Raw genomic sequence first — 23180 nt, 5'->3', positions numbered from 1 at the left:
AGTGGCCAGAAAAAAGCCATTGCTTAAAGAAAAAAATAAGCAAACACGTTTGGTGTTCGCCAAAAGGCATGTGGGAGACTCCCCAAACATATGGAAGAAGGTACTCTGGTCAGATGAGACTAAAATTGACCTTTTTGCCCATCAAGGAAAACGCTATGTCTGGCGCAAACCAAACACCTTACATCACCCCGAGAACACCATCCCCACAGTGAAGCATGGTGGTGGCAGCATCATGCTGTGGGAACCCCAGCGGAACCCATCCAACTTGAAGTAGCTGGAGCAGTTTTGCCTTGAAGAATGGGCAAAAATCCCAGTGGCTAGATGTGCCAAGCTTATATATACATACCCCAAGAGACTTGCAGCTGTAATTGCTGCAAAAGGTGGCTCTACAAAGTATTGACTTTGGGGGGGTGAATAGTTATGCACGCTAGTATAGTTAGAATAGTTAGAATAGTTTTCTGTTTTTTTGTCTTATTTCTTGTTTGTTTCACAATAAAAAACATTTTGCATCTTCAAAGTGGTAGGCATGTTGTTTAAATCAAATGATACAAACCCCAAAAAAATCCATTTTAATTCCAGGTTGTAAGACAACAAAATAGGAGAAACGCCAAGGGGGTCAATACTTTTGCAAGGCACTGTATATATACCGTATTTTTCGGACTATAAGCCGCTACTTTTTTTCCCCACATTTCGAACCCCGCATCTAAGACAACGAAGCGTCTTATTTAAGCATTTTTCCTGGATTCACAAATTTCAAGCCAAAAAACTGAGCGACATAACATTAGACCAATGAAATTTCCAAACGGAAACGAAATAACGTACCTCACCTCACGCACACACCTCACCATTCCAGCACGACGATTCAATTCAATTTCAATTCATTTTTATTTGTATAGCGCTTTTAACAATGAACATTGTCTCAAAGCAGCTTTACACAGATAATGTGGTGATTAAAAGTAAATATGTTCTTTGTAAGTAAGTTTGTCCCTGATGAGCAACTGTGGCAAGGAAAAACTCCCCGAGATGGCATAAGGAAGAAACCTTGAGAGGAACCAGACAAAAGATAAACCTCCCAGAGAAATACATTGGTATCTTGACCTATGAGTATAATTCGTTCTGTGGCCAAGCTCGTATCTCAATTTGCTCGCACATCAAATCAGTTTTCCATATTGAAAATACTTAAATATGGCATTAAAATAGCGGAGGCGAAGGGAAAACTCATTTTTTACTATCACTCCTGTACACTACGTATCCCTAAACTTTAAAATTTTAATCTTTTTTTCTTTGCTTATCTTAATTTTCGTAACAATCTTCGCTTTCTTGCTTCGCTTCGCCATCTAGCAGCGGCGTCTCGAGCTCGTACCTCAATTTCTTGCTCGCGTAACAAAGCAAAAAAATCAACCGAGTGACCGCTCGTACCTCGAAAAACTTGTACATTAATGCACTCGTAGGTCAAGTTACCACTGTAGTTGTGAAAGGAAGGAGGAAGACAGAGAACAATGACTTACTTGGTCGGCTACTGTTTAGATACAAGCCGTTGTAACGCGTTGAGTCTGGGTGAAGGGAGAGCTCACTGCTCAGTTGCAACAGAAATCATATAAGCACAGACAGGTTTCCAAATATTCGTGCTTTTTTATTTTTCTTGGCAACAGCGTTAAGGGTTAGTCAAAGAAACTTAGAAATGAGCATCAAAAAATAATAAGGACATAATCATCGTCTTGAACACACGCAGTAATACCGGAAAAATGCTGTGCCGGTCTTTTCCCAAAATACCACTATGCCCCTAAAGGAAGAGCAAAATATTTCACCTGTTACACCGTGTGTAACGTGTCTTTGTTAAAGCCTGTGTAAAATACATTAGTGTAGACACCTGCGGCTTATAGACAGGTGCAGCTTATTTATGTTAAAAAAAAATATATTTGTCGGCTTATATAAGGGTGCGCTTTATAGTCCGGAAATTACGGTGTGTGTGTGTGTGTGTGTATATATATATATATACAGTATATATATACAGTATATATATATATATACTGTATATTTCTGTATATATATATATATATATATATATATATATATATATATATATATATATATATATATATATATATATATATATATATACAGAAATATACAGTGTGTGTGTATATATATATATATATATATATATACACACACACACACACACACACACACACACACACACACACACACACACCGTAATTTCCGGACCACATATACAGTATAAGAAATCCAGAAAATCCAGAAATAAGAATACAGTATAAGAAATCCAGAAAATCCAGAAATCCCCTGGTTATCACGGGGGTTATGTACCAAAACCACCCTTCCCCCCGATAAAAGAAAATCTGCGATAAACTGATGCCACCCCAAAAATGCTATTTTATGTATGCAGTACTTTACTGTATTAACATTTTACTTCATTTTATAATTAATACATAATATTTTTATTTATAAATTTCATTATTTTATCAGCGAAACAAATTAACTTGTGGCAATAAACCAAGGGCGCGAGATTCGAACCACGGTAAAGCAGGAAATTACTGTATATATACAAAAGTACTGGGTCACCTGACCTTTCCTGCTATATGCGGTTCTTTTCTAAACTGTTATGACAAAGCTGATGAACTTGGAAACCCAAACCTGTTCCAGCCTGACAATGCCCCTGTGCACAAGGTGAGCTCCTAGAAGATATGGTTTACATGCTTTGTAGAGGAAGATCTTGAGTGGCCCTACAGAATTGGAACTCTGACTGCTCCCCAGGCCTCCTCACCTATATGAGTACCTGCCTTTCTTAGTACCCTTGTGGCTGATGAACACAAATGTCCACAAGCACACTCAAAAATGTAATGAAACAGCTTCCCAGAAGCCATACTTATGACTAGGTAACCCAATACTTTTGGCAATATAGTGTGTATATGTGTGTGTGTGTGTGTGTGTGTGTGTGTGTGTGTGTGTGTGTGTGTGTGTGTGTGTGTGTGTGTGTATATATATATATAAAACAATCAACATGCCTTGAGGCAATCCTAATGGCAGTTATGTATATCTACACATAATATAAAACCCCAAAGCTTTAAACCTGTACAACCAACATTGTTTTGTTTTTTTATTTAAACTTCATATAGTGTCATGCATTTTGCAGTGGTACAGCCTGAAACTCAAATCAATTTCCTTTGTTTTTTACTGTATATAATGGGTCTGCACAAAATATTTTAGTATAATTGATGAAGGTGGTGTGTAATGTAGTTTGCAAAAATTATTTAAATTGAAAAGTAAAAAGTAAATAAAAAAGTATAATTTACTTAGCTATATTTAATCCCACTTCTGCAAAACCGATAGATCAGCCCTGGTGCAAACTATTTCCAGTTGTGTTGCAGTGAGGGACTCAAAGCCAACACTACAATACAATTGAGAAAATTGCTGAATAAATGTCATCTCTATCCAAGCTGAAAGGGGTTAAATGATGTGGAATAAAAGGGATGGGCAAAATATAGAATAAAAGTGCAAAGCTAACAGAGAAAAAAAAAAAAGTGAAGTTGTAATTGCAGTCAACGCTGTTTTTGCCATATACTGTATCGATTGTAGGGGGGAGGTGGTGCAGGTTTTTTTTTATGTTATGTAAAAAGATGGAACAGTCTGTCCAAAGTTCAATTCATATTACATTATATTACATAATTTTGAACCTTTAAAATATTTTGGTCTGTAGAACAATTAGAAAAAGCTTAAGTGCACTGTACTTGCATGATTTATGTTAATAATCCAGATGATTTTTTTAGTTGTTCAATGTCACTGGCTTTATAGCTATGTCACACATTGTGTTATATTGTAAATATTATGAATATGGTCATCAATATGTTCATTTCAACGCATGTAACATTTTATTTTTATTTTTTTTTTACATTCAAGCATAACTAATGCCATGGTTTTATATAGTAGTGAGTAGTGGTGTGTTTCTTAGCATACACAAGGTTCAGTATATATTTTTAATATATGTTGTGTGTCAAGTGATCAAGTCTCCATTTTTCCATTGATGCCAACCATAGAAATCAAAAGTCAGCCTAAAAACACTTTGAAAATGGGTTTTAAGAGCATTTGTGTTTGCAATAGAAAATTTTACCTGGAGTAATCTGTTTTGAATGATTTTTTTTTTTTTTTGTAATCCAGAAAAAAATGTGATGATTATATCAAATCTGATCTGTATCAAATCATTTGGCAAATCACTGTATAGAGGAATTAGAATCTGTTGAACCACTTTCACTTTTTGTTAGTTTGGATGTTTTACGTGGTCACAAAAAACAAAACAAAAAAAAACTTTTTTTTTTTGTTATGATAGATTATCTATTAAATGTCCACAATGGAGCATTGTGTAATGTTTTAAAGGAGAAGCTGGAAGCAAGTGCAGACTATTTTTATAATGATACAGTAAAACCCCGTTGGACGAGCATAATTCGTTCTTGAAAATTGCTCGGAGGTCCATTTGCTCATACGTTCGATCTGATTTTCCCCATAAGAATGAATATAAAAGCGATTTAATCCGTTCCGAGATCTCATTCGATCGCTTTTTTCTGCACTTAAAAAGTATTTGTAACCTATTTTAACAAACAAATACACCGCAAATTACCGTAATGTAAACAAAATTTAACACTTACTCATGTGGTAGTGGTTGATTGCGAGTGTATGACGAGCACCACGCTCATAACCTCCTCGGTTTCCATGGTAATTCTATTTACTTTCGTTATAACAGCACCATCACTGATTTTCTTGGGAGACATTTTTCAAGATTTCTAGTGAAATAAAAATATAAAACTAAAAAAATTAACGTTTTTGCTGCAATGAACAACGAGAGCGACCGAGTGATACGTCATCAACTAAGCGACTGATGCTTCCCTCTGTCGAAAACGGGGAACCGGCAGCGTGGGTTTGCTCGTGCCTTCGAAATTTGTTTGTGAAACAGGGAACAATTTTGCGAACAAGGTCGCTCGTATCGCTGTTTGCTCGTACTATAGGATGCTCGTACAACGGGGTTTTACTGTAATGCTTTTTTTTTTATGATCTGTGACATACAATTGTGAGTAAAATAAAGAATTAAACAAGAATAAAGTAATAAAATTGAATGTACAATATAATAAAATAAATATGCAATACAATAGCACACGTGAAAGAGAGAACAATGAAAACAAAACAAAAAAAAACATAACCTGAACATGGTGACTAGGCTCATGAAGATTAAACATGATACAATGAGTTCTATAAAAGATGACACTTAATGTATATAAAATACATGCATATAATTACAAGACAATGTGATTTCGGTGTGGAAGTGGTACCTCCAGTGATGGGCTGTGCATTTTACACCTAGGCCTTCAGTGGTGTCCTGTCTGAATCAGTCCACCTCTTACTATTATTATTACACCACGGTTATAGAAACCATTAGTAGTTTACAGACAGGTATCTTATGCAGAGGGAATACATTTTCATAACAATTACTCTGACTTGTGAGCTCTGACCATCTAATCAAAGGCTGACGTGTTTGGACACCTGCTAGATGGCCTCAGTGACTCCAGCTTTTAATCTGAGTGGTTAAAGAAACAGCTTCAAACAATATGGATTTTTCGCTACAAGAGCCTACAGTGCTGACTATGAAGGGCTTCCTGTTGACCCCAGCATCTTGTGAAGTGATGGCTAAAATCTGATTGGATAGAAACTCAAAAATAAATTTACACTATTTGAGAGAAAGCATGAAAAAAGAATAAACTATTGGGATTAATTTAATACATATTCATTGACAAAAATGTAAAAGAAAAGTGATTCTAATAGAGTTCTGGCTAGCAGAAAAGGCCCTGATGGCCTGCCACTGGGTACCTCAGTGGTTTAGGTGTCAGATTTCAAAACAGAAATTCATGAGGTCAAATCCGGTCATAAGCTCCACCAAGCTGCTACTGCTGCCCTTGAGCGAGGTCGTTAACCCTCAATTGCTCAGTTGTATTAATGAGATAATTGTTGCTCTGTATAAGGATGCCTTCCGAATGCAGTAAATGTAAATGTAGGTGTAAATGATCAGTGACATGTGACTAGGTCATGTGACATGGAGGGGTCTGATGGGGATGCAGTCCTTTGGCTCTAGGCACAATCTTAACACTAACACTGACAGTGCAGTAAGTGACCTCCTAAATACCTAAACCTAATATTGAGTATTTAATAGTACTTAATATTTGTGACTATTAAGAAAATACAAAACAATTACAAATAGATATAAACGCAGCAAAATAACACAATATAATGTTGCTTTTCAATCATCTATGCCATGAGAGAAAACAAAAAACCTGAGTAGGTAGAACTGTTTAATTGCCTCCTAAGGCTACAGAAAATAAAGAAGATACAGAAAAGACATGCCAATACAGTACACACTTAAAAGAATCTAAAAAAAAATGATGAGAATGATGGGTGGAGAGTGTGTGATCTGATTGGCTTACAGGAGAGGAGATGAGCACTATACAGCATTGAACCCCATTTGAATTCAGGCAGTGTGTTTCATGCGCTATGTACTCTGTGTACATGGATTTTCTCGTGGATGGAAACGAAAAAGGTGAAAAGTCACAATATAGTGGTTTGGGTATCAGGTAATTGGAGGGGACAGATAGAAAAACAGGGCTGTGGGGAATAAAAGAGAATAATGACAATTGAAAAGGATGTAATGTAACAAGAATAAGGGAAAGACACAGGGAGAAAGAGTTTTCTGAGGAGGGACGAATGTGAGGAGCTGTTGAGGTAAAAAAAAAATAGACAAAAAAAGAGAAAGGGAGGGAGTGTTTGCTCATGCCTCTGCCTAAATGGACTGGAGACAGAGATGCTCACAGAGACGCGGCACTACTCTCGGCTCTCATTGGCTGGCGTGGGAGGGAAAGACTGACGCAGGGAAAGTCAGATAGGAAAATGACATTTACGCTGCTGTGAATCAATCTTTAAACTCTAAGCTTGTGGGAGTGTGAGTGAGTGTGAGTGAGTGTGAGTGAGTGAGTGTGTGCGTGCGCGTGTGTGTGTGTGTGTGTGTGTGTGTGTGTGTGTGTGTGTGTGTGTGTGTGTGTGTGTGTGTGTGTGTGTGTGTGTGTGAGTGAGAGTTTATAAATAAATAAAGCAGGCTCACATCAGAGGTATCAAAGGGATGCTCGCAAGAATGAGACACACACACCTGAAGCCAGTTAAGTGTGTGGCTGTGGAATCCCAAGCCAGCGAAGATCCGAGTCATTTTTTTTCGAATGTAACATTCAGTCTGTTGCTCCAACTCATGCACTGCTCGTGTCTGTGTGCTGCAGATATGAGTGAAGTCTATATGGACAACATTCTCTTAAAACATATCTAACGGACCTCTCTTATATGGGAAATTATGAGCTCCATGGGAGCCATGAAGTGACCAGTGCTTGCTTTGGATGTCACCTCATCTTGACCTCTGGATGTGCTCTTGATGCTTTGCTGTGGTCTGGGACACTGGCGGCAAGTACAGTCCACCTATGTAAGTAAAAAGTGCTTGATTTGATCTGTGTTTGGCAAAACATGAGGTTCAAGCAGTGAGAATGTGTTCTCAGCAGTTTACAATTATTAAAGAGTATTCATTTCAAAGCATTGAAAAGTACAGAAAAGAATGTTGTAGGTCTGTTTGTGTAACACAAAATGTTATTAGATATTAGATATTAGATTTCTGCGATATTAGATTTTTCCATATTAGATTTTTTGGCTAAAACAAGGTTTTCCATGTTAATGTGAATGGAATAATACCAACCTGTTCCTACATAGACAGATGTCCAGGGTGGCTCCTTTCTGCATGACTCTCATGTCATCTATCAATAATTTATCTATAGCAGAACTGCTACAAGTGTATATGGTCCCATATTTTTGTAGTTTCTGCAACAATTATTTATAAACTGTTGTATTAGACACAGATATTAGTCATTGACCTGTATAGGTAAACCCTCCAGTATATTGCAATCACAATATTTCACTGAAAATAGATTGTTTCTTTGTGTTTTATTAATAAAGACAGCAGTCTACAATAAAGCCACACAGTTTATTTCACTTTTCAGTACATTTGATTTCCAGTCTGGTACTCTTCAAAAAACAAACAAACAAACAAAAAAACCCTGAGCTACTGTACACCTCACACTAAGAGTGAGTCAGTCTTATTTTTAAATCCCTGCATTGTCTATTAGAAAATGATTCATGCAGGTGTCTGCATTAAGTTCATCAAGTTGTTTCTCAAAACCTTCTGTTTAGATATTTGCAGCACTATACATACAATTAAAAAAACTGATGAGCAAGGCACTCCAGAATAACTGCAAACATTAAGGGACCCAGTTTGGACCCTTGAAGATGCATCAGGGAGTCTATGAAAAGGCACGCCAAATGGCCTGTTAATTTATTCGATGTGATTAAAAAGGAAAACAGGAATGAATCATACGTCAAGGGTAAATCTTGTGAACCTTTATTGTAATTGGCGAGTGTATATGAAAAGAGTAAAAAACACGGATTTACAATTGTTGAAAATGAACAACTAGGAAATGAACATGGTCAAGAGCCAAAAATAAAAATTGCATGCTGGAAGTGTAAGGAGGCAAAATAGAGGAAGAGGAAGAAGAGGTCAGAGACATAAACACATTTCACATGAAATTAGAGCCACTATTGTGGACCATGTTGTCAATCATGGCCTCACAATGGTATTGCAAGAGATGATATCTGTTGTGATGTGGATGAAAATCTGTGGCCCGACAGACTGGGACGTCAGGGGGTAGAGACAGATTACACTGTATAGTGCGGCATGTGCAGTTCTGCCTAAGAAGTGTTTCCTATGTTTAACTTTTGTAATTTTCATTTGTGTCTTTTTATTTTCTATCACAATGACATTATATTGTAATTTTTTAGTCAGTCCACTAGTAAAGAACATTTAAAAAGTGTGAATCCTGTGTGAAGTCTCTTACAATCAATATCCCACATACAGTAAATTTGTGCTGTTGAAATTCATAGTTCATAGTTCCTCATGCATTTTTAATACTTGTAATCCAAAACATAGTTTACATCAGAAAATACTAAAATAAAACATTGTAATATTGAAAAAAATGACTAAACATTTTGGCTATCTTGTTCGTAAACAATGATAAAAGGACATGTTATTTTGATGGTAATGATATGTTCATTGACACAAATACTTTCTTTTGAGAGAAGTACTAAGGATTTTAAGCAAAAAACAGGCTTTTGCAAGAAATCCAATGTATTGTGCTGTTTGTACACATTGTTTTGAGAATGCACTTACTGATTTGCAAATATTAAGGATGATTCGAGAAATGCTCCAAAGCAACTGAGAAAAACTGTAAAAAAAAAAGCTTTTTCACACGTTATTCATGCACTGGTCAATATATAGACATGTTTCTTGTATTGCTAAGATTAAAGTTAGTGCATTAAATTGACAATTGATCAATCTAGTACACAGAAATCTTTTGCTTAGAAAGCATAACACATCAACCAAGGACAAAGTAAATAAAATGGAGTTGTATGTATACTTTAAGGTTCAGTTTATTAGCCCTTATTCAACACACTCTTTCCCACCCTCACTCTTTTGCTGGCACTGAGAAATGCGGAATTATATTAAGTGATTGTCTGGCTGTCTAGCCACTGGCCTACAGCAGGAGGATTTTCTCCATTTGTGTGTGTGTGTGTGTGTGTGTGTGTGTGTGTGTGTGTGTGTGTGTGTGTGTGTGTGTGTGTGTGTGTGTGTGTGTGTATGTTTGTGTGTGTGTGTGTGTGTGTGTGTGCATGCGCCAGTGTGCCAGGCCACACAGAGCACTAGTTGAAGGACATCCGATATGCCATATTATAAAAATGAAAACGCTCCAGCAGGCTTTTGATGCTGTTTCATTTGGCATGGCACCATACACTCTATTTGTGCTACACCACTGCTTTGTTCATTCCCTTTGCTCACCCTTCTTATTTTATGTCTTTGGCTGGCAATGTCCTCCTATGCAATTTCCTTTACTTTGGCAAGTGTGCTAGTGAACTTGGTAGTCTTGTTAAAAACAAACAAACAAATTAACAAACTTCTATGCGTCTATGTAAATGTTTCACAAATCTAAAAGCACTGAGAATTTAAAAAAGCCACCAATGTTATTGTGAGCTCAGACATAATAACAGACCTTAAACACTATCCAGAAGTTGAGTGCTTCATGCAGGGTAGAATTTGATTAAAATGAATCCTCACTTACGCAAGGTTCCGACCCTGAATTAAAGGTCATTATTGTTACGTGATTTTGGCTCAAGTCAGGAACAATATTATGTCCGGTGCCAATTTCTGACAGTCTGATGTGACCACATTGTGTAAGGCTGAAATTTATATTCAGAATGGAAATATGCTTAAAAGGTTTTGGTTATTGTTTTTTTCCAGCACAGAGAAAATCAGAGTTTATATCTGAGACCTTATCTGCCGAATGGACTGTATCTTAAAGTGTTGTTTATGTGTAGCTGAAAAGCGCTTATTTTTTAAATGAACACAAAATACTCTCATTATTTCATTTATTTATTAAATCAAAATAGAAAATAAAGCATAATAAAAAATAACATGTTATGATTTCAAAAGCAAAATTTAGATTTTGGGTGTATGTGGAACAAAAAAAACCCTGAAGGCACTGTATAAAGTCATTCAAATGTAAAACAGTAGGATGTTCTAGATCTGTAGATCAGTTACTTTTTAAAGCTATGAGATTTTTAGTTTTAATGTTTGCCATCTTTCCATTAATTCCATTCATGCAGCTTTTATGTTTTTATAGGTTACATTTGGCAACAAAAACATTTTCTTCTGTCTCCTTTATTTATCCCTTTAAAGATTGAAAGATGATGGCTCTTAAAGGTACCTCCATGTGTTCTAATGAGAACTGAATAGTTCGCTTTACATACATAAACTTTATTAATGGTAATAATATTATTCAATAGCAAAAATTGTGCTTGGTTCGCATGTTTACCTTTGGCAATTTGGTGGGCAAAACTGTATAACCAAAAGATGAGGCTCCACCTTAAACACACCGGTTTTGACCAGTTACAGAGGATTATACAGAGCAAAGACGGAGTCATATAGTGCTGCTTGATATGTCTGAGGCCTATGGTCTTCTCTTATCTCTTACCATGTTTCTCTTAAACCTCTTCTCCCATCTGTTTGATTGACTTAGGTTGGCTATTTCCTGTCGTTTAGGGGGTCCTGGCTCATGTGGTGTTCTCATATATTTAGTTTTCAGAGAAACTTCAGAAGGCTCATGTCAAGCTAGCAGAGGTAGAAAGTAACGAAGTACAAATACTTTGTTACTGTACTTAAGTAGATTTTTTTGGTATTAGTACTTTACTCCACTATTTATTTTCCGTTACTTTAGTTTTAATCCATTGATTTGGTGAAATATTTTCAGCCGAACAACCGTTTTCCTGTCATATCCACCGATATATATATATATATATATATATATATATATATATATATATATATATATATATATATATATATATATATATATATATACACACACACACATATACATATGTGTATGTATGTATGTACAGTGGTACCCCGCTTATCGACTTTAATCCGTTCCTTAAAACCGGTCGAAATGCGAATGTAATTATCCCATAAGAAATAAAGTAAAAACCAATTAATCCGTTCCCGACCTCCACCGATACCCATTTATTAACAATTTTTGCCCTGTTTTTAGCAGTATTAATACTAAATAATACAGGTACATAAATAATACTGTATGTAATTGTTATGCAGCGTAATGAGTGGAGGCAAAGCCGGAGCACAGTTCGCTTTGATTTAACGAAAACACGGAGAGTTTAACACAAAAACACACACACACACACACACACACACACACACACACGGCAGTCCATAGAATCCCGACAAACAAGAGAGAGATATCCGTGGTACGCCCTGGAGGGGCGAGGTCCACAGGCAAACGCATGGGAGGAAAAAGGTAATCCGGGGTGCGCTTTGGAAAGAAAGCGCAGCCGTGGAGAGCGCATGGAGTCCGGAAAGTAAAAAAACGCATAAGAATACGTGAATTTTATTAACGCGCTATCAATTCAGCGTGCATTTCTGTTTCACCATTTTTATACAAAATTTTAATAAATAACTAAAAAAAAAAGAGGCGAAATTTAAACCTTTGGCAAAAAATACATTTATCCACGACATCCTTTCTTTACTTAGATCTAAAATAAATAAATTAACTCCAGATAAAAAATATTTTAATCAATTCAATTCAATTTATATTTATTTGTATAGCGCTTTTAACAATAAACATTGTCTCAAAGCAGCTTTACACAGATAATGTGGTGATTAAACGTAAATATGTTCTTTGTAAGTATGTTTGTCCCTGATGAGCAACTGTGGCAAGGAAAAACTCCCCGAGATGGCATAAGGAAGAAACCTTGAGAGAAACCAGACTCAAGAGGGAACCCATCCTTATCTGGGTTGCACCAAATGTCCATTTGAAGCAGATATACAATGTTGCGGGGTACAGTGATGATGATCAGAAGCAAACAGTATTCCTGAGTCAGTGTAGCATACTGCTGACATTAACTACAGTCCAATCCATCCTTAAAGCACCCATTCTAATCCGGAATTACATGGAACCACCCAAGGTGTTGATGACAGACCGTCCCAAGCTGCACAGAAGTGTGAAGATCCACGGAGGGGAGAGGGGCAGGAACAGTGGTCACTGGAGCCTCAGGAGCATGTTTATTTTGAGAGAGAGAGAGAGAGAGAGAGAGAGAGAGAGAGAGAGGAGGGTGACGGGAAGAGAAGGATATGGATTATTAAGTGTCCCTATTGGTGTATGAAAGTTAATGTCACTGTGCAGTTTGGACTCCGGCAAGACTCGCTATGGCAGCATAACTAAAAGGGAGAACCAGAAGGTAACACAGACATGAGGGATCTCTGGGATAAGAGACGACCCACCACACCACCGTCAACAAACCTGAGTGAACGTGTGAATGTGAGGGGACGACAGCATACAAATATACCAGTTCACCAAACACTCTATATCCATGCTCCCTCCAGATCTGAGCCTTTACCTAAGAAAAATCTACTGATAAAAGGCTTGACTAAATAAATACGTTTTCAACCTCGACTTGAACACTGAGACTGTGTCTGAGTCCCGAACACTGGTTGGAAGGCTGTTCCATAACTGTGGGGCTTTATTAGAGAAAGATCTGCCCCCTGCTGTAGCCTTCATTATTTGAGGAACCAACAGATAGCCAGCACCTTTTGATCTAAGTAGGCATGGAGGATCATACTGGTCAGTAATCAGTAAATCTTTGTTTTATTTATGCACCAAGTTTAAAATTAAACCCCAAAATCCGCCATGATTCACACCATTAACCCTCTAGGTGGCGTTTTGTGGGGTTTTCCCTCATAATGGCGACACAAACTTAAATTACTGTCTTTATTGATCGTACAGATAAAAACAATACATCATTTAAATCTGTATTTGTTTCTCACTCTTTCTAAAGCTGTGTCTGTGTCTCTTTGTCTTTGTCTCTGTCTTTCCTGCTTATTTACATGTCTAACAAAGTTTTGAGTTTTGAAGTGATGCCATTAGCGATCTATGATGAAAGACTTCCCTGGTTCGATTCTTACCTCTAGTTTCATATTGAACATTATAAGAAGTTTTTAAAAACAGAACAATGAAAGGTCATTAAAATTGGTTGCTGGTAAATCATGGTATATCAGTGGTGAAGGTGTTGGAGATGTGGTTCTTGTACCTGAGTCACTTCTCATAGACTTCCGGTTACTGAGAGAATGTACAGGAAGGAGTAGTTTTGACCCTCTACCATTGTGATCTAAGAGAAAACACTGGTCTCCCAACTATAGAAAAGCCAAGAGTCCAAAAAGCAAAGGCTTGTTTACCCCTCCTGTGTTGGTGTAATGGTCAGTTAAGTGGTCTCTGCTATCTGACTCACCCGGTTCGATTCCTACCGCTTAGCTTTCCTTTAAATAGTTTAAAAAGTTTTAAAAAAGAACCAAAAAAGGTCCTAAAAATCAGGTCCTTGGAGGAGATCCTGTGGCTCAATTGGAAGAGCTTTGCCTCTGGGTTGAGAGGTTGTTGGTTCAAAACCTGGCCAGGGCTCAAAGTTAAGAGTGTGGAAGGTGTCAGGAATGGCTGCGTGGAAGGTTGGATGTGGATTCGGGTTCGGAGGGCGTACCCTGAAGCAGGGGGGCAATATCCGGGCATCTGCCCCCCAGCGTCTGAGAAGCTGAAAACAGGGGGTTATGAAGCAAAAACGTCCAAAAAAGTATCGACTTAGTTTTGCATATATAGGGAAAAATCTGCCACCCTCACTTTTTCTAAGGCTGTGAAGCAGCAGGTCTTTACAACCTTTGTTCACAGTCAACCACTCCATTGTTTACCACACACTACTTTCCATACAGCTTACCCAGTGTGGGGAAAAGCCAGAATCGAACCAGCAACCTCTGAGCTCAGAGGCAAGGCTTTTATCACAAAGCCATCAAGTCCCACAACACACCTTCTTTTTTGGGGGGGGTTTATCCTTCGTTTCATGCTTCAAAGCAAGAAATTCAGACCACACAGAAAGCAGGATTCGAACCCTGAACCCCACTAACGGCGAAATACCAGTCTTAACCCACTGAACCATCAGGAAGGACCGGCTGCGACGATTGTTTAGAGGAGGTCTATCTTTTCTTTCAAACCATCAACACAAGAATATAATGCTAAAGACAGATGTAGGAAACAAACCCATATCGTGACTAGCAGGGACAAAGCAGGATTTTAACCCTGATTTACACCATTAGCGAGGCACCAGCATTAACCCACTGAACCATCAGGAAGGACAACTTGGAAAGCCTGATTAGAGCAGGTCTATCTTTCTTTTTGACCCATCAAAACAAGAATATGAAGATGTAGGAATCAGGAATTTAACCTACCTCATGACTAGCAGACAGAAAGCCAGGTTTGAACCCTGACCACCAACATTAGCAAAGAAACAGCCTTAACCCACTAAGCCATTAGAAAAAAAACAGGATGGGAAGCGTGATTAGATCAGGTCTATCATTCTTTTCAAATCATCGACACAAGAATTTAACGCTAAAGAAAGGTGTAGGAAGCGAATACAGATGTAAGCAGCACAAGTTGAACCAACCTCAACTTGAACACTGAGACTGTGTCTGAGTCCCGAACACTGGTTGGAAGGCTGTTCCATATCTGTGGGGCTTTATAAGAGAAAGATCTGCCCCCTGCTGTAGCCTTCATTATTTGAGGAACCAACAGATAGTCAGCACCTTTTGATCTAAGTAGGCGTGGAGGATCATACTGGTCAGTAATCAGTAAATCTTTGTTTTATTTATGCACCAAGTTTAAAATTAAACCCCAAAATCCGCCATGATTCACACCATTAACCCTCTAGGTGGCGTTTTGTGGGGTTTTCCCTCATAATGGCGACACAAACTTAAATTACTGTCTTTATTGATCGTACAGATAAAAACAATACATCATTCAAATCTGTAAAATGTCTATAATTTTCTAGATATAATCTTCCTGACTTGACTCGAAGAGGTGCAGTCTCTCCGGTATCATCTCATTAACTGTCCGTGTGGAAACATAGCAAAGGCTTAATGATGTCCCCACATCTCTGCACTGATATAACCGTTATATTTAATCACTGTACATATGCTTACATACATATCACATGCTGTAAACATGATACATGTTAAACACCTCCAAGCTGCCAGTTTTGGGCACCTGAGCAAGCCCTTAACTCACTACTGCTCATTTAGTAAATGAGATCATTAAGAGTCGCTCAGGATAAACACTTCCAACAGGAAGTGGCTATATCTCGCTATCTTTGTCTCTCTATTTTCTCTATCTAATGGTCTCTGTGTCTCTTTTAGTAAATCTCTCTGTCTCACTGTATATGTCTCTCTCTCTTGCGGTCTCTCTATTTGTTTCTCACTCTTTCTAAAGCTGTGTCTGTGTCTCTTTGTCTTTGTCTCTGTCTTTCCTGCTTATTTACATGTCTAACAAAGTTTTAAGTTTTGAAGTAATGCCATTAGCGATCTATGATGAAAGACTTCCCTGGTTAGATTCTTACCTCTAGTTTCATATTGAACATTAGAAGAAGTTTGTAAAAAACAGAACAACGAAAGGTCATTAAAATTGGTTGCTGGTAAATCATGGTATATCAGTGGTGCAGGTGTTGGAGATGTGGTTCTTGTACCTGAGTCACTTCTCATAGACTTCCGGTTACTGAGAGAATGTACAGGAAGGAGTAGTTTTGACCCTCTACAATTATGATCTAAGAGAAAACACTGGTCGCCCAACTATAGAAAAGTCAAGAGTCCAAAAAGCAAAGGCTTGTTTGCCTCTCCTGTGTTGGTGTAATGGTCAGTTAAGTGGTCTCTGCTATCTGACTTACCCGGTTCGATTCCTACCGCTTAGCTTTCCTTTAAATTGTTTAAAAAGTTTTAAAAAAGAAGCAAAAAAGATCCTAAAAAGGTCCTAAAAATCAGGTCCTTGGAGGAGATCCTGTGGCTCAATTGGAAGAGCTTTGCCTCTGGGTTGAGAGGTTGCTGGTTCAAAACCTGGCCAGGGCTCAAAGTTAAGAGTGTGGAAGGTGTCAGGAATGGCTGCGTGGAAGGTTGGATGTGGATTCGGGTTCGGAGGGCGTATCCTGAAGCAGGGGGGCAATATCCGGGCATCTGCCCCCCAGCGTCTGAGAAGCTGAAAACAGGGGGTTATGAAGCAAAAACGTCCAAAAAAGTATCGATTTAGTTTTGCATATATAGGGAAAAATTCTGCCAAAAACCTATCACCCTCACTTTTTCTAAGGCTGTGAAGCAGCAGGTCTTTACAACCTTTGTTCACAGTCAACCACTCCATTGTTTACCACACACTACTTTCCATACAGCTTACCCAGTGTGGGGACAAGCCAGAATCGAACCAGCAACCTCTGAGCTCAGAGGCAAGGCTTTTATCACAAAGCCATCAAGTCCCACAACACACCTTCTTTTTTGGGGGGGGTTTATCCTTCGTTTCATGCTTCAAAGCAAGAAATTCAGACCACACAGAAAGCAGGATTCGAACCCTGAACCCCACTAACGGCGAAATACCAGTCTTAACCCACTGAACCATCAGGAAGGACCGGCTGCGACGATTGTTTAGAGGAGGTCTATCTTTTCTTTCAAACCATCAACACAAGAATATAATGCTAAAGACAGATGTAGGAAACAAACCCATATCGTGACTAGCAGGGACAAAGCAGGATTTTAACCCTGATTTACACCATTAGCGAGGCACCAGCATTAACCCACTGAACCATCAGGAAGGACAACTTGGAAAGCCTGATTAGAGCAGGTCTATCTTTCTTTTTGACCCATTAAAACAAGAATATGAAGATGTAGGAATCAGGAATTTAACCTACCTCATGACTAGCAGACAGAAAGCCAGGTTTGAACCCTGACCACCAACATTAGCAAAGAAACAGCCTTAACCCACTAAGCCGTTAGAAAAAAAACAGGATGGGAAGCGTGATTAGATCAGGTCTATCATTCTTTTCAAATCATCGACACAAGAATTTAACGCTAAAGAAAGGTGTAGGAAGCGAATACAGATGTAAGCAGCACAAGTTGAACCAACCTCGACTTGAACACTGAGACTGTGTCTGAGTCCCGAACACTGGTTGGAAGGCTGTTCCATATCTGTGGGGCTTTATAAGAGAAAGATCTGCCCCCTGCTGTAGCCTTCATTATTTGAGGAACCAACAGATAGTCAGCACCTTTTGATCTAAGTAGGCGTGGAGGATCATACTGGTCAGTAATCAGTAAATCTTTGTTTTATTTATGCACCAAGTTTAAAATTAAACCCCAAAATCCGCCATGATTCACACCATTAACCCTCTAGGTGGCGTTTTGTGGGGTTTTCCCTCATAATGGCGACACAAACTTAAATTACTGTCTTTATTGATCGTACAGATAAAAACAATACATCATTCAAATCTGTAAAATGTCTATAATTTTCTAGATATAATCTTCCTGACTTGACTCGAAGAGGTGCAGTCTCTCCGGTATCACCTCATTAACTGTCCGTGTGGAAACATAGCAAAGGCTTAATGATGTCCCCACATCTCTGCACTGATATAACCGTTATATTTAATCACTGTACATATGCTTACATACATATCACATGCTGTAAACATGATACATGTTAAACACCTCCAAGCTGCCAGTTTTGGGCACCTGAGCAAGCCCTTAACTCACTACTGCTCATTTAGTAAATGAGATCATTAAGAGTCGCTCAGGATAAACACTTCCAACAGGAAGTGGCTATATCTCGCTATCTTTGTCTCTCTATTTTCTCTATCTAATGGTCTCTGTGTCTCTTTTAGTAAATCTCTCTGTCTCACTGTATATGTCTCTCTCTCTTGCGGTCTCTCTATTTGTTTCTCACTCTTTCTAAAGCTGTGTCTGTGTCTCTTTGTCTTTGTCTCTGTCTTTCCTGCTTATTTACATGTCTAACAAAGTTTTAAGTTTTGAAGTAATGCCATTAGCGATCTATGATGAAAGACTTCCCTGGTTAGATTCTTACCTCTAGTTTCATATTGAACATTAGAAGAAGTTTGTAAAAAACAGAACAACGAAAGCTCATTAAAATTGGTTGCTGGTAAATCATGGTATATCAGTGGTGCAGGTGTTGGAGATGTGGTTCTTGTACCTGAGTCACTTCTCATAGACTTCCGGTTACTGAGAGAATGTACAGGAAGGAGTAGTTTTGACCCTCTACAATTATGATCTAAGAGAAAACACTGGTCGCCCAACTATAGAAAAGCCAAGAGTCCAAAAAGCAAAGGCTTGTTTGCCTCTCCTGTGTTGGTGTAATGGTCAGTTAAGTGGTCTCTGCTATCTGACTTACCCGGTTCGATTCCTACCGCTTAGCTTTCCTTTAAATTGTTTAAAAAGTTTTAAAAAAGAAGCAAAAAAGATCCTAAAAAGGTCCTAAAAATCAGGTCCTTGGAGGAGATCCTGTGGCTCAATTGGAAGAGCTTTGCCTCTGGGTTGAGAGGTTGCTGGTTCAAAACCTGGCCAGGGCTCAAAGTTAAGAGTGTGGAAGGTGTCAGGAATGGCTGCGTGGAAGGTTGGATGTGGATTCGGGTTCGGAGGGCGTATCCTGAAGCAGGGGGGCAATATCCGGGCATCTGCCCCCCCAGCGTCTGAGAAGCTGAAAACAGGGGGTTATGAAGCAAAAACGTCCAAAAAAGTATCGATTTAGTTTTGCATATATAGGGAAAAATTCTGCCAAAAACCTATCACCCTCACTTTTTCTAAGGCTGTGAAGCAGCAGGTCTTTACAACCTTTGTTCACAGTCAACCACTCCATTGTTTACCACACACTACTTTCCATACAGCTTACCCAGTGTGGGGACAAGCCAGAATCGAACCAGCAACCTCTGAGCTCAGAGGCAAGGCTTTTATCACAAAGCCATCAAGTCCCACAACACACCTTCTTTTTTGGGGGGGTTTATCCTTCGTTTCATGCTTCAAAGCAAGAAATTCAGACCACACAGAAACACAGAAAGCAGGATTCGAACCCTGAACCCCACTAACGGCGAAATACCAGTCTTAACCCACTGAACCATCGGGAAGGACCGGCTGCGACGATTGTTTAGAGGATGTCTATCTTTTCTTTCAAACCATCAACACAAGAATATAATGCTAAAGACAGATGTAGGAAACAAACCCATATCGTGACTAGCAGGGACAAAGCAGGATTTTAACCCTGATTTACACCATTAGCGAGGCACCAGCATTAACCCACTGAACCATCAGGAAGGACAACTTGGAAAGCCTGATTAGAGCAGGTCTATCTTTCTTTTTGACCCATCAAAACAAGAATATGAAGATGTAGGAATCAGGAATTTAACCTACCTCATGACTAGCAGACAGAAAGCCAGGTTTGAACCCTGACCACCAACATTAGCAAAGAAACAGCCTTAACCCACTAAGCCATTAGAAAAAAAACAGGATGGGAAGCGTGATTAGATCAGGTCTATCATTCTTTTCAAACCATCGACACAAGAATTTAATGCTAAAGAAAGGTGTAGGAAGCGAATACAGATGTAAGCAGCACAAGTTGAACCAACCTCGACTTGAACACTGAGACTGTGTCTGAGTCCCGAACACTGGTTGGAAGGCTGTTCCATATCTGTGGGGCTTTATAAGAGAAAGATCTGCCCCCTGCTGTAGCCTTCATTATTTGAGGAACCAACAGATAGTCAGCACCTTTTGATCTAAGTAGGCGTGGAGGATCATACTGGTCAGTAATCAGTAAATCTTTGTTTTATTTATGCACCAAGTTTAAAATTAAACCCCAAAATCCGCCATGATTCACACCATTAACCCTCTAGGTGGCGTTTTGTGGGGTTTTCCCTCATAATGGCGACACAAACTTAAATTACTGTCTTTATTGATCGTACAGATAAAAACAATACATCATTCAAATCTGTAAAATGTCTATAATTTTCTAGATATAATCTTCCTGACTTGACTCGAAGAGGTGCAGTCTCTCCGGTATCACCTCATTAACTGTCCGTGTGGAAACATAGCAAAGGCTTAATGATGTCCCCACATCTCTGCACTGATATAACCGTTATATTTAATCACTGTACATATGCTTACATACATATCACATGCTGTAAACATGATACATGTTAAACACCTCCAAGCTGCCAGTTTTGGGCACCTGAGCAAGCCCTTAACTCACTACTGCTCATTTAGTAAATGAGATCATTAAGAGTCGCTCAGGATAAACACTTCCAACAGGAAGTGGCTATATCTCGCTATCTTTGTCTCTCTATTTTCTCTATCTAATTGTCTCTGTGTCTCTTTTAGTAAATGTCTCTGTCTCACTGTATATGTCTCTCTCTCTTGCGGTCTCTCTATTTGTTTCTCACTCTTTCTAAAGCTGTGTCTGTGTCTCTTTGTCTTTGTCTCTGTCTTTCCTGCTTATTTACATGTCTAACAAAGTTTTAAGTTTTGAAGTAATGCCATTAGCGATCTATGATGAAAGACTTCCCTGGTTAGATTCTTACCTCTAGTTTCATATTGAACATTAGAAGAAGTTTGTAAAAACAGAACAACGAAAGCTCATTAAAATTGGTTGCTGGTAAATCATGGTATATCAGTGGTGCAGGTGTTGGAGATGTGGTTCTTGTACCTGAGTCACTTCTCATAGACTTCCGGTTACTGAGAGAATGTACAGGAAGGAGTAGTTTTGACCCTCTACAATTATGATCTAAGAGAAAACACTGGTCGCCCAACTATAGAAAAGCCAAGAGTCCAAAAAGCAAAGGCTTGTTTGCCTCTCCTGTGTTGGTGTAATGGTCAGTTAAGTGGTCTCTGCTATCTGACTTACCCGGTTCGATTCCTACCGCTTAGCTTTCCTTTAAATTGTTTTTAAAAAAGAAGCAAAAAAGATCCTAAAAAGGTCCTAAAAATCAGGTCCTTGGAGGAGATCCTGTGGCTCAATTGTAAGAGCTTTGCCTCTGGGTTAAGAGGTTGCTGGTTCAAAACCTGGCCAGGGCTCAAAGTTAAGAGTGTGGAAGGTGTCAGGAATGGCTGCGTGGAAGGTTGGATGTGGATTCGGGTTCAGAGGGCGTATCCTGAAGCAGGGGGCAATATCCGGGCATCTGCCCCCCCAGCGTCTGAGAAGCTGAAAACAGGGGGTTATGAAGCAAAAACGTCCAAAAAAGTATCGACTTAGTTTTGCATATATAGGGAAAAATTCTGCCAAAAACCTATCACCCTCACTTTTTCTAAGGCTGTGAAGCAGCAGGTCTTTACAACCTTTGTTCACAGTCAACCACTTCATTGTTTACCACACACTACTTTCCATACAGCTTACCCAGTGTGGGGACAAGCCAGATTCGAACCAGCAACCTCTGAGCTCAGAGGCAAGGCTTTTATCACAAAGCCATCAAGTCCCACAACACACCTTCTTTTTTTGGGGGGTTTATCCTTCGTTTCATGCTTCAAAGCAAGAAATTCAGACCACACAGAAACACAGAAAGCAGGATTCGAACCCTGAACCCCACTAACGGCGAAATACCAGTCTTAACCCACTGAACCATCGGGAAGGACCGGCTGCGACGATTGTTTAGAGGAGGTCTATCTTTTCTTTCAAACCATCAACACAAGAATATAATGCTAAAGACAGATGTAGGAAACAAACCCATATCGTGACTAGCAGGGACAAAGCAGGATTTTAACCCTGATTTACACCATTAGCGAGGCACCAGCATTAACCCACTGAACCATCAGGAAGGACAACTTGGAAAGCCTGATTAGAGCAGGTCTATCTTTCTTTTTGACCCATCAAAACAAGAATATGAAGATGTAGGAATCAGGAATTTAACCTACCTCATGACTAGCAGACAGAAAGCCAGGTTTGAACCCTGACCACCAACATTAGCAAAGAAACAGCCTTAACCCACTAAGCCGTTAGAAAAAAAACAGGATGGGAAGCGTGATTAGATCAGGTCTATCATTCTTTTCAAACCATCGACACAAGAATTTAACGCTAAAGAAAGGTGTAGGAAGCGAATACAGATGTAAGCAGCACAAGTTGAACCAACCTCGACTTGAACACTGAGACTGTGTCTGAGTCCCGAACACTGGTTGGAAGGCTGTTCCATATCTGTGGGGCTTTATAAGAGAAAGATCTGCCCCCTGCTGTAGCCTTCATTATTTGAGGAACCAACAGATAGTCAGCACCTTTTGATCTAAGTAGGCGTGGAGGATCATACTGGTCAGTAATCAGTAAATCTTTGTTTTATTTATGCACCAAGTTTAAAATTAAACCCCAAAATCCGCCATGATTCACACCATTAACCCTCTAGGTGGCGTTTTGTGGGGTTTTCCCTCATAATGGCGACACAAACTTAAATTACTGTCTTTATTGATCGTACAGATAAAAACAATACATCATTCAAATCTGTAAAATGTCTATAATTTTCTAGATATAATCTTCCTGACTTGACTCGAAGAGGTGCAGTCTCTCCGGTATCACCTCATTAACTGTCCGTGTGGAAACATAGCAAAGGCTTAATGATGTCCCCACATCTCTGCACTGATATAA

General features: G+C 38.9%; 1 protein-coding gene across 1 annotated transcript in view; it reads left to right on the top strand.

Moving 5' to 3' along the window:
* The first annotated feature begins 7041 nt into the window (after nt 1–7041).
* Nucleotides 7042–23180, top strand: part of cacnb2b (calcium channel, voltage-dependent, beta 2b) — a 61098-nt gene continuing 44959 nt past the window's right edge. Inside the window, exon 1 of the mRNA XM_083541760.1 lies at nt 7042–7525. Coding sequence (XP_083397886.1) covers nt 7478–7525 — 48 coding nt within the window. The 5' untranslated portion in view covers nt 7042–7477. The remainder of the gene's footprint in view (nt 7526–23180) is intronic.

Source organism: Silurus aristotelis, assembly GCF_946808225.1.
Source record: "Silurus aristotelis genome assembly, chromosome: 5".
Lineage (NCBI taxonomy): Eukaryota > Metazoa > Chordata > Actinopteri > Siluriformes > Siluridae > Silurus > Silurus aristotelis.
Note: the sequence above shows the minus strand (reverse complement) of the source record. Positions and strands in the feature narration are given on the sequence as shown.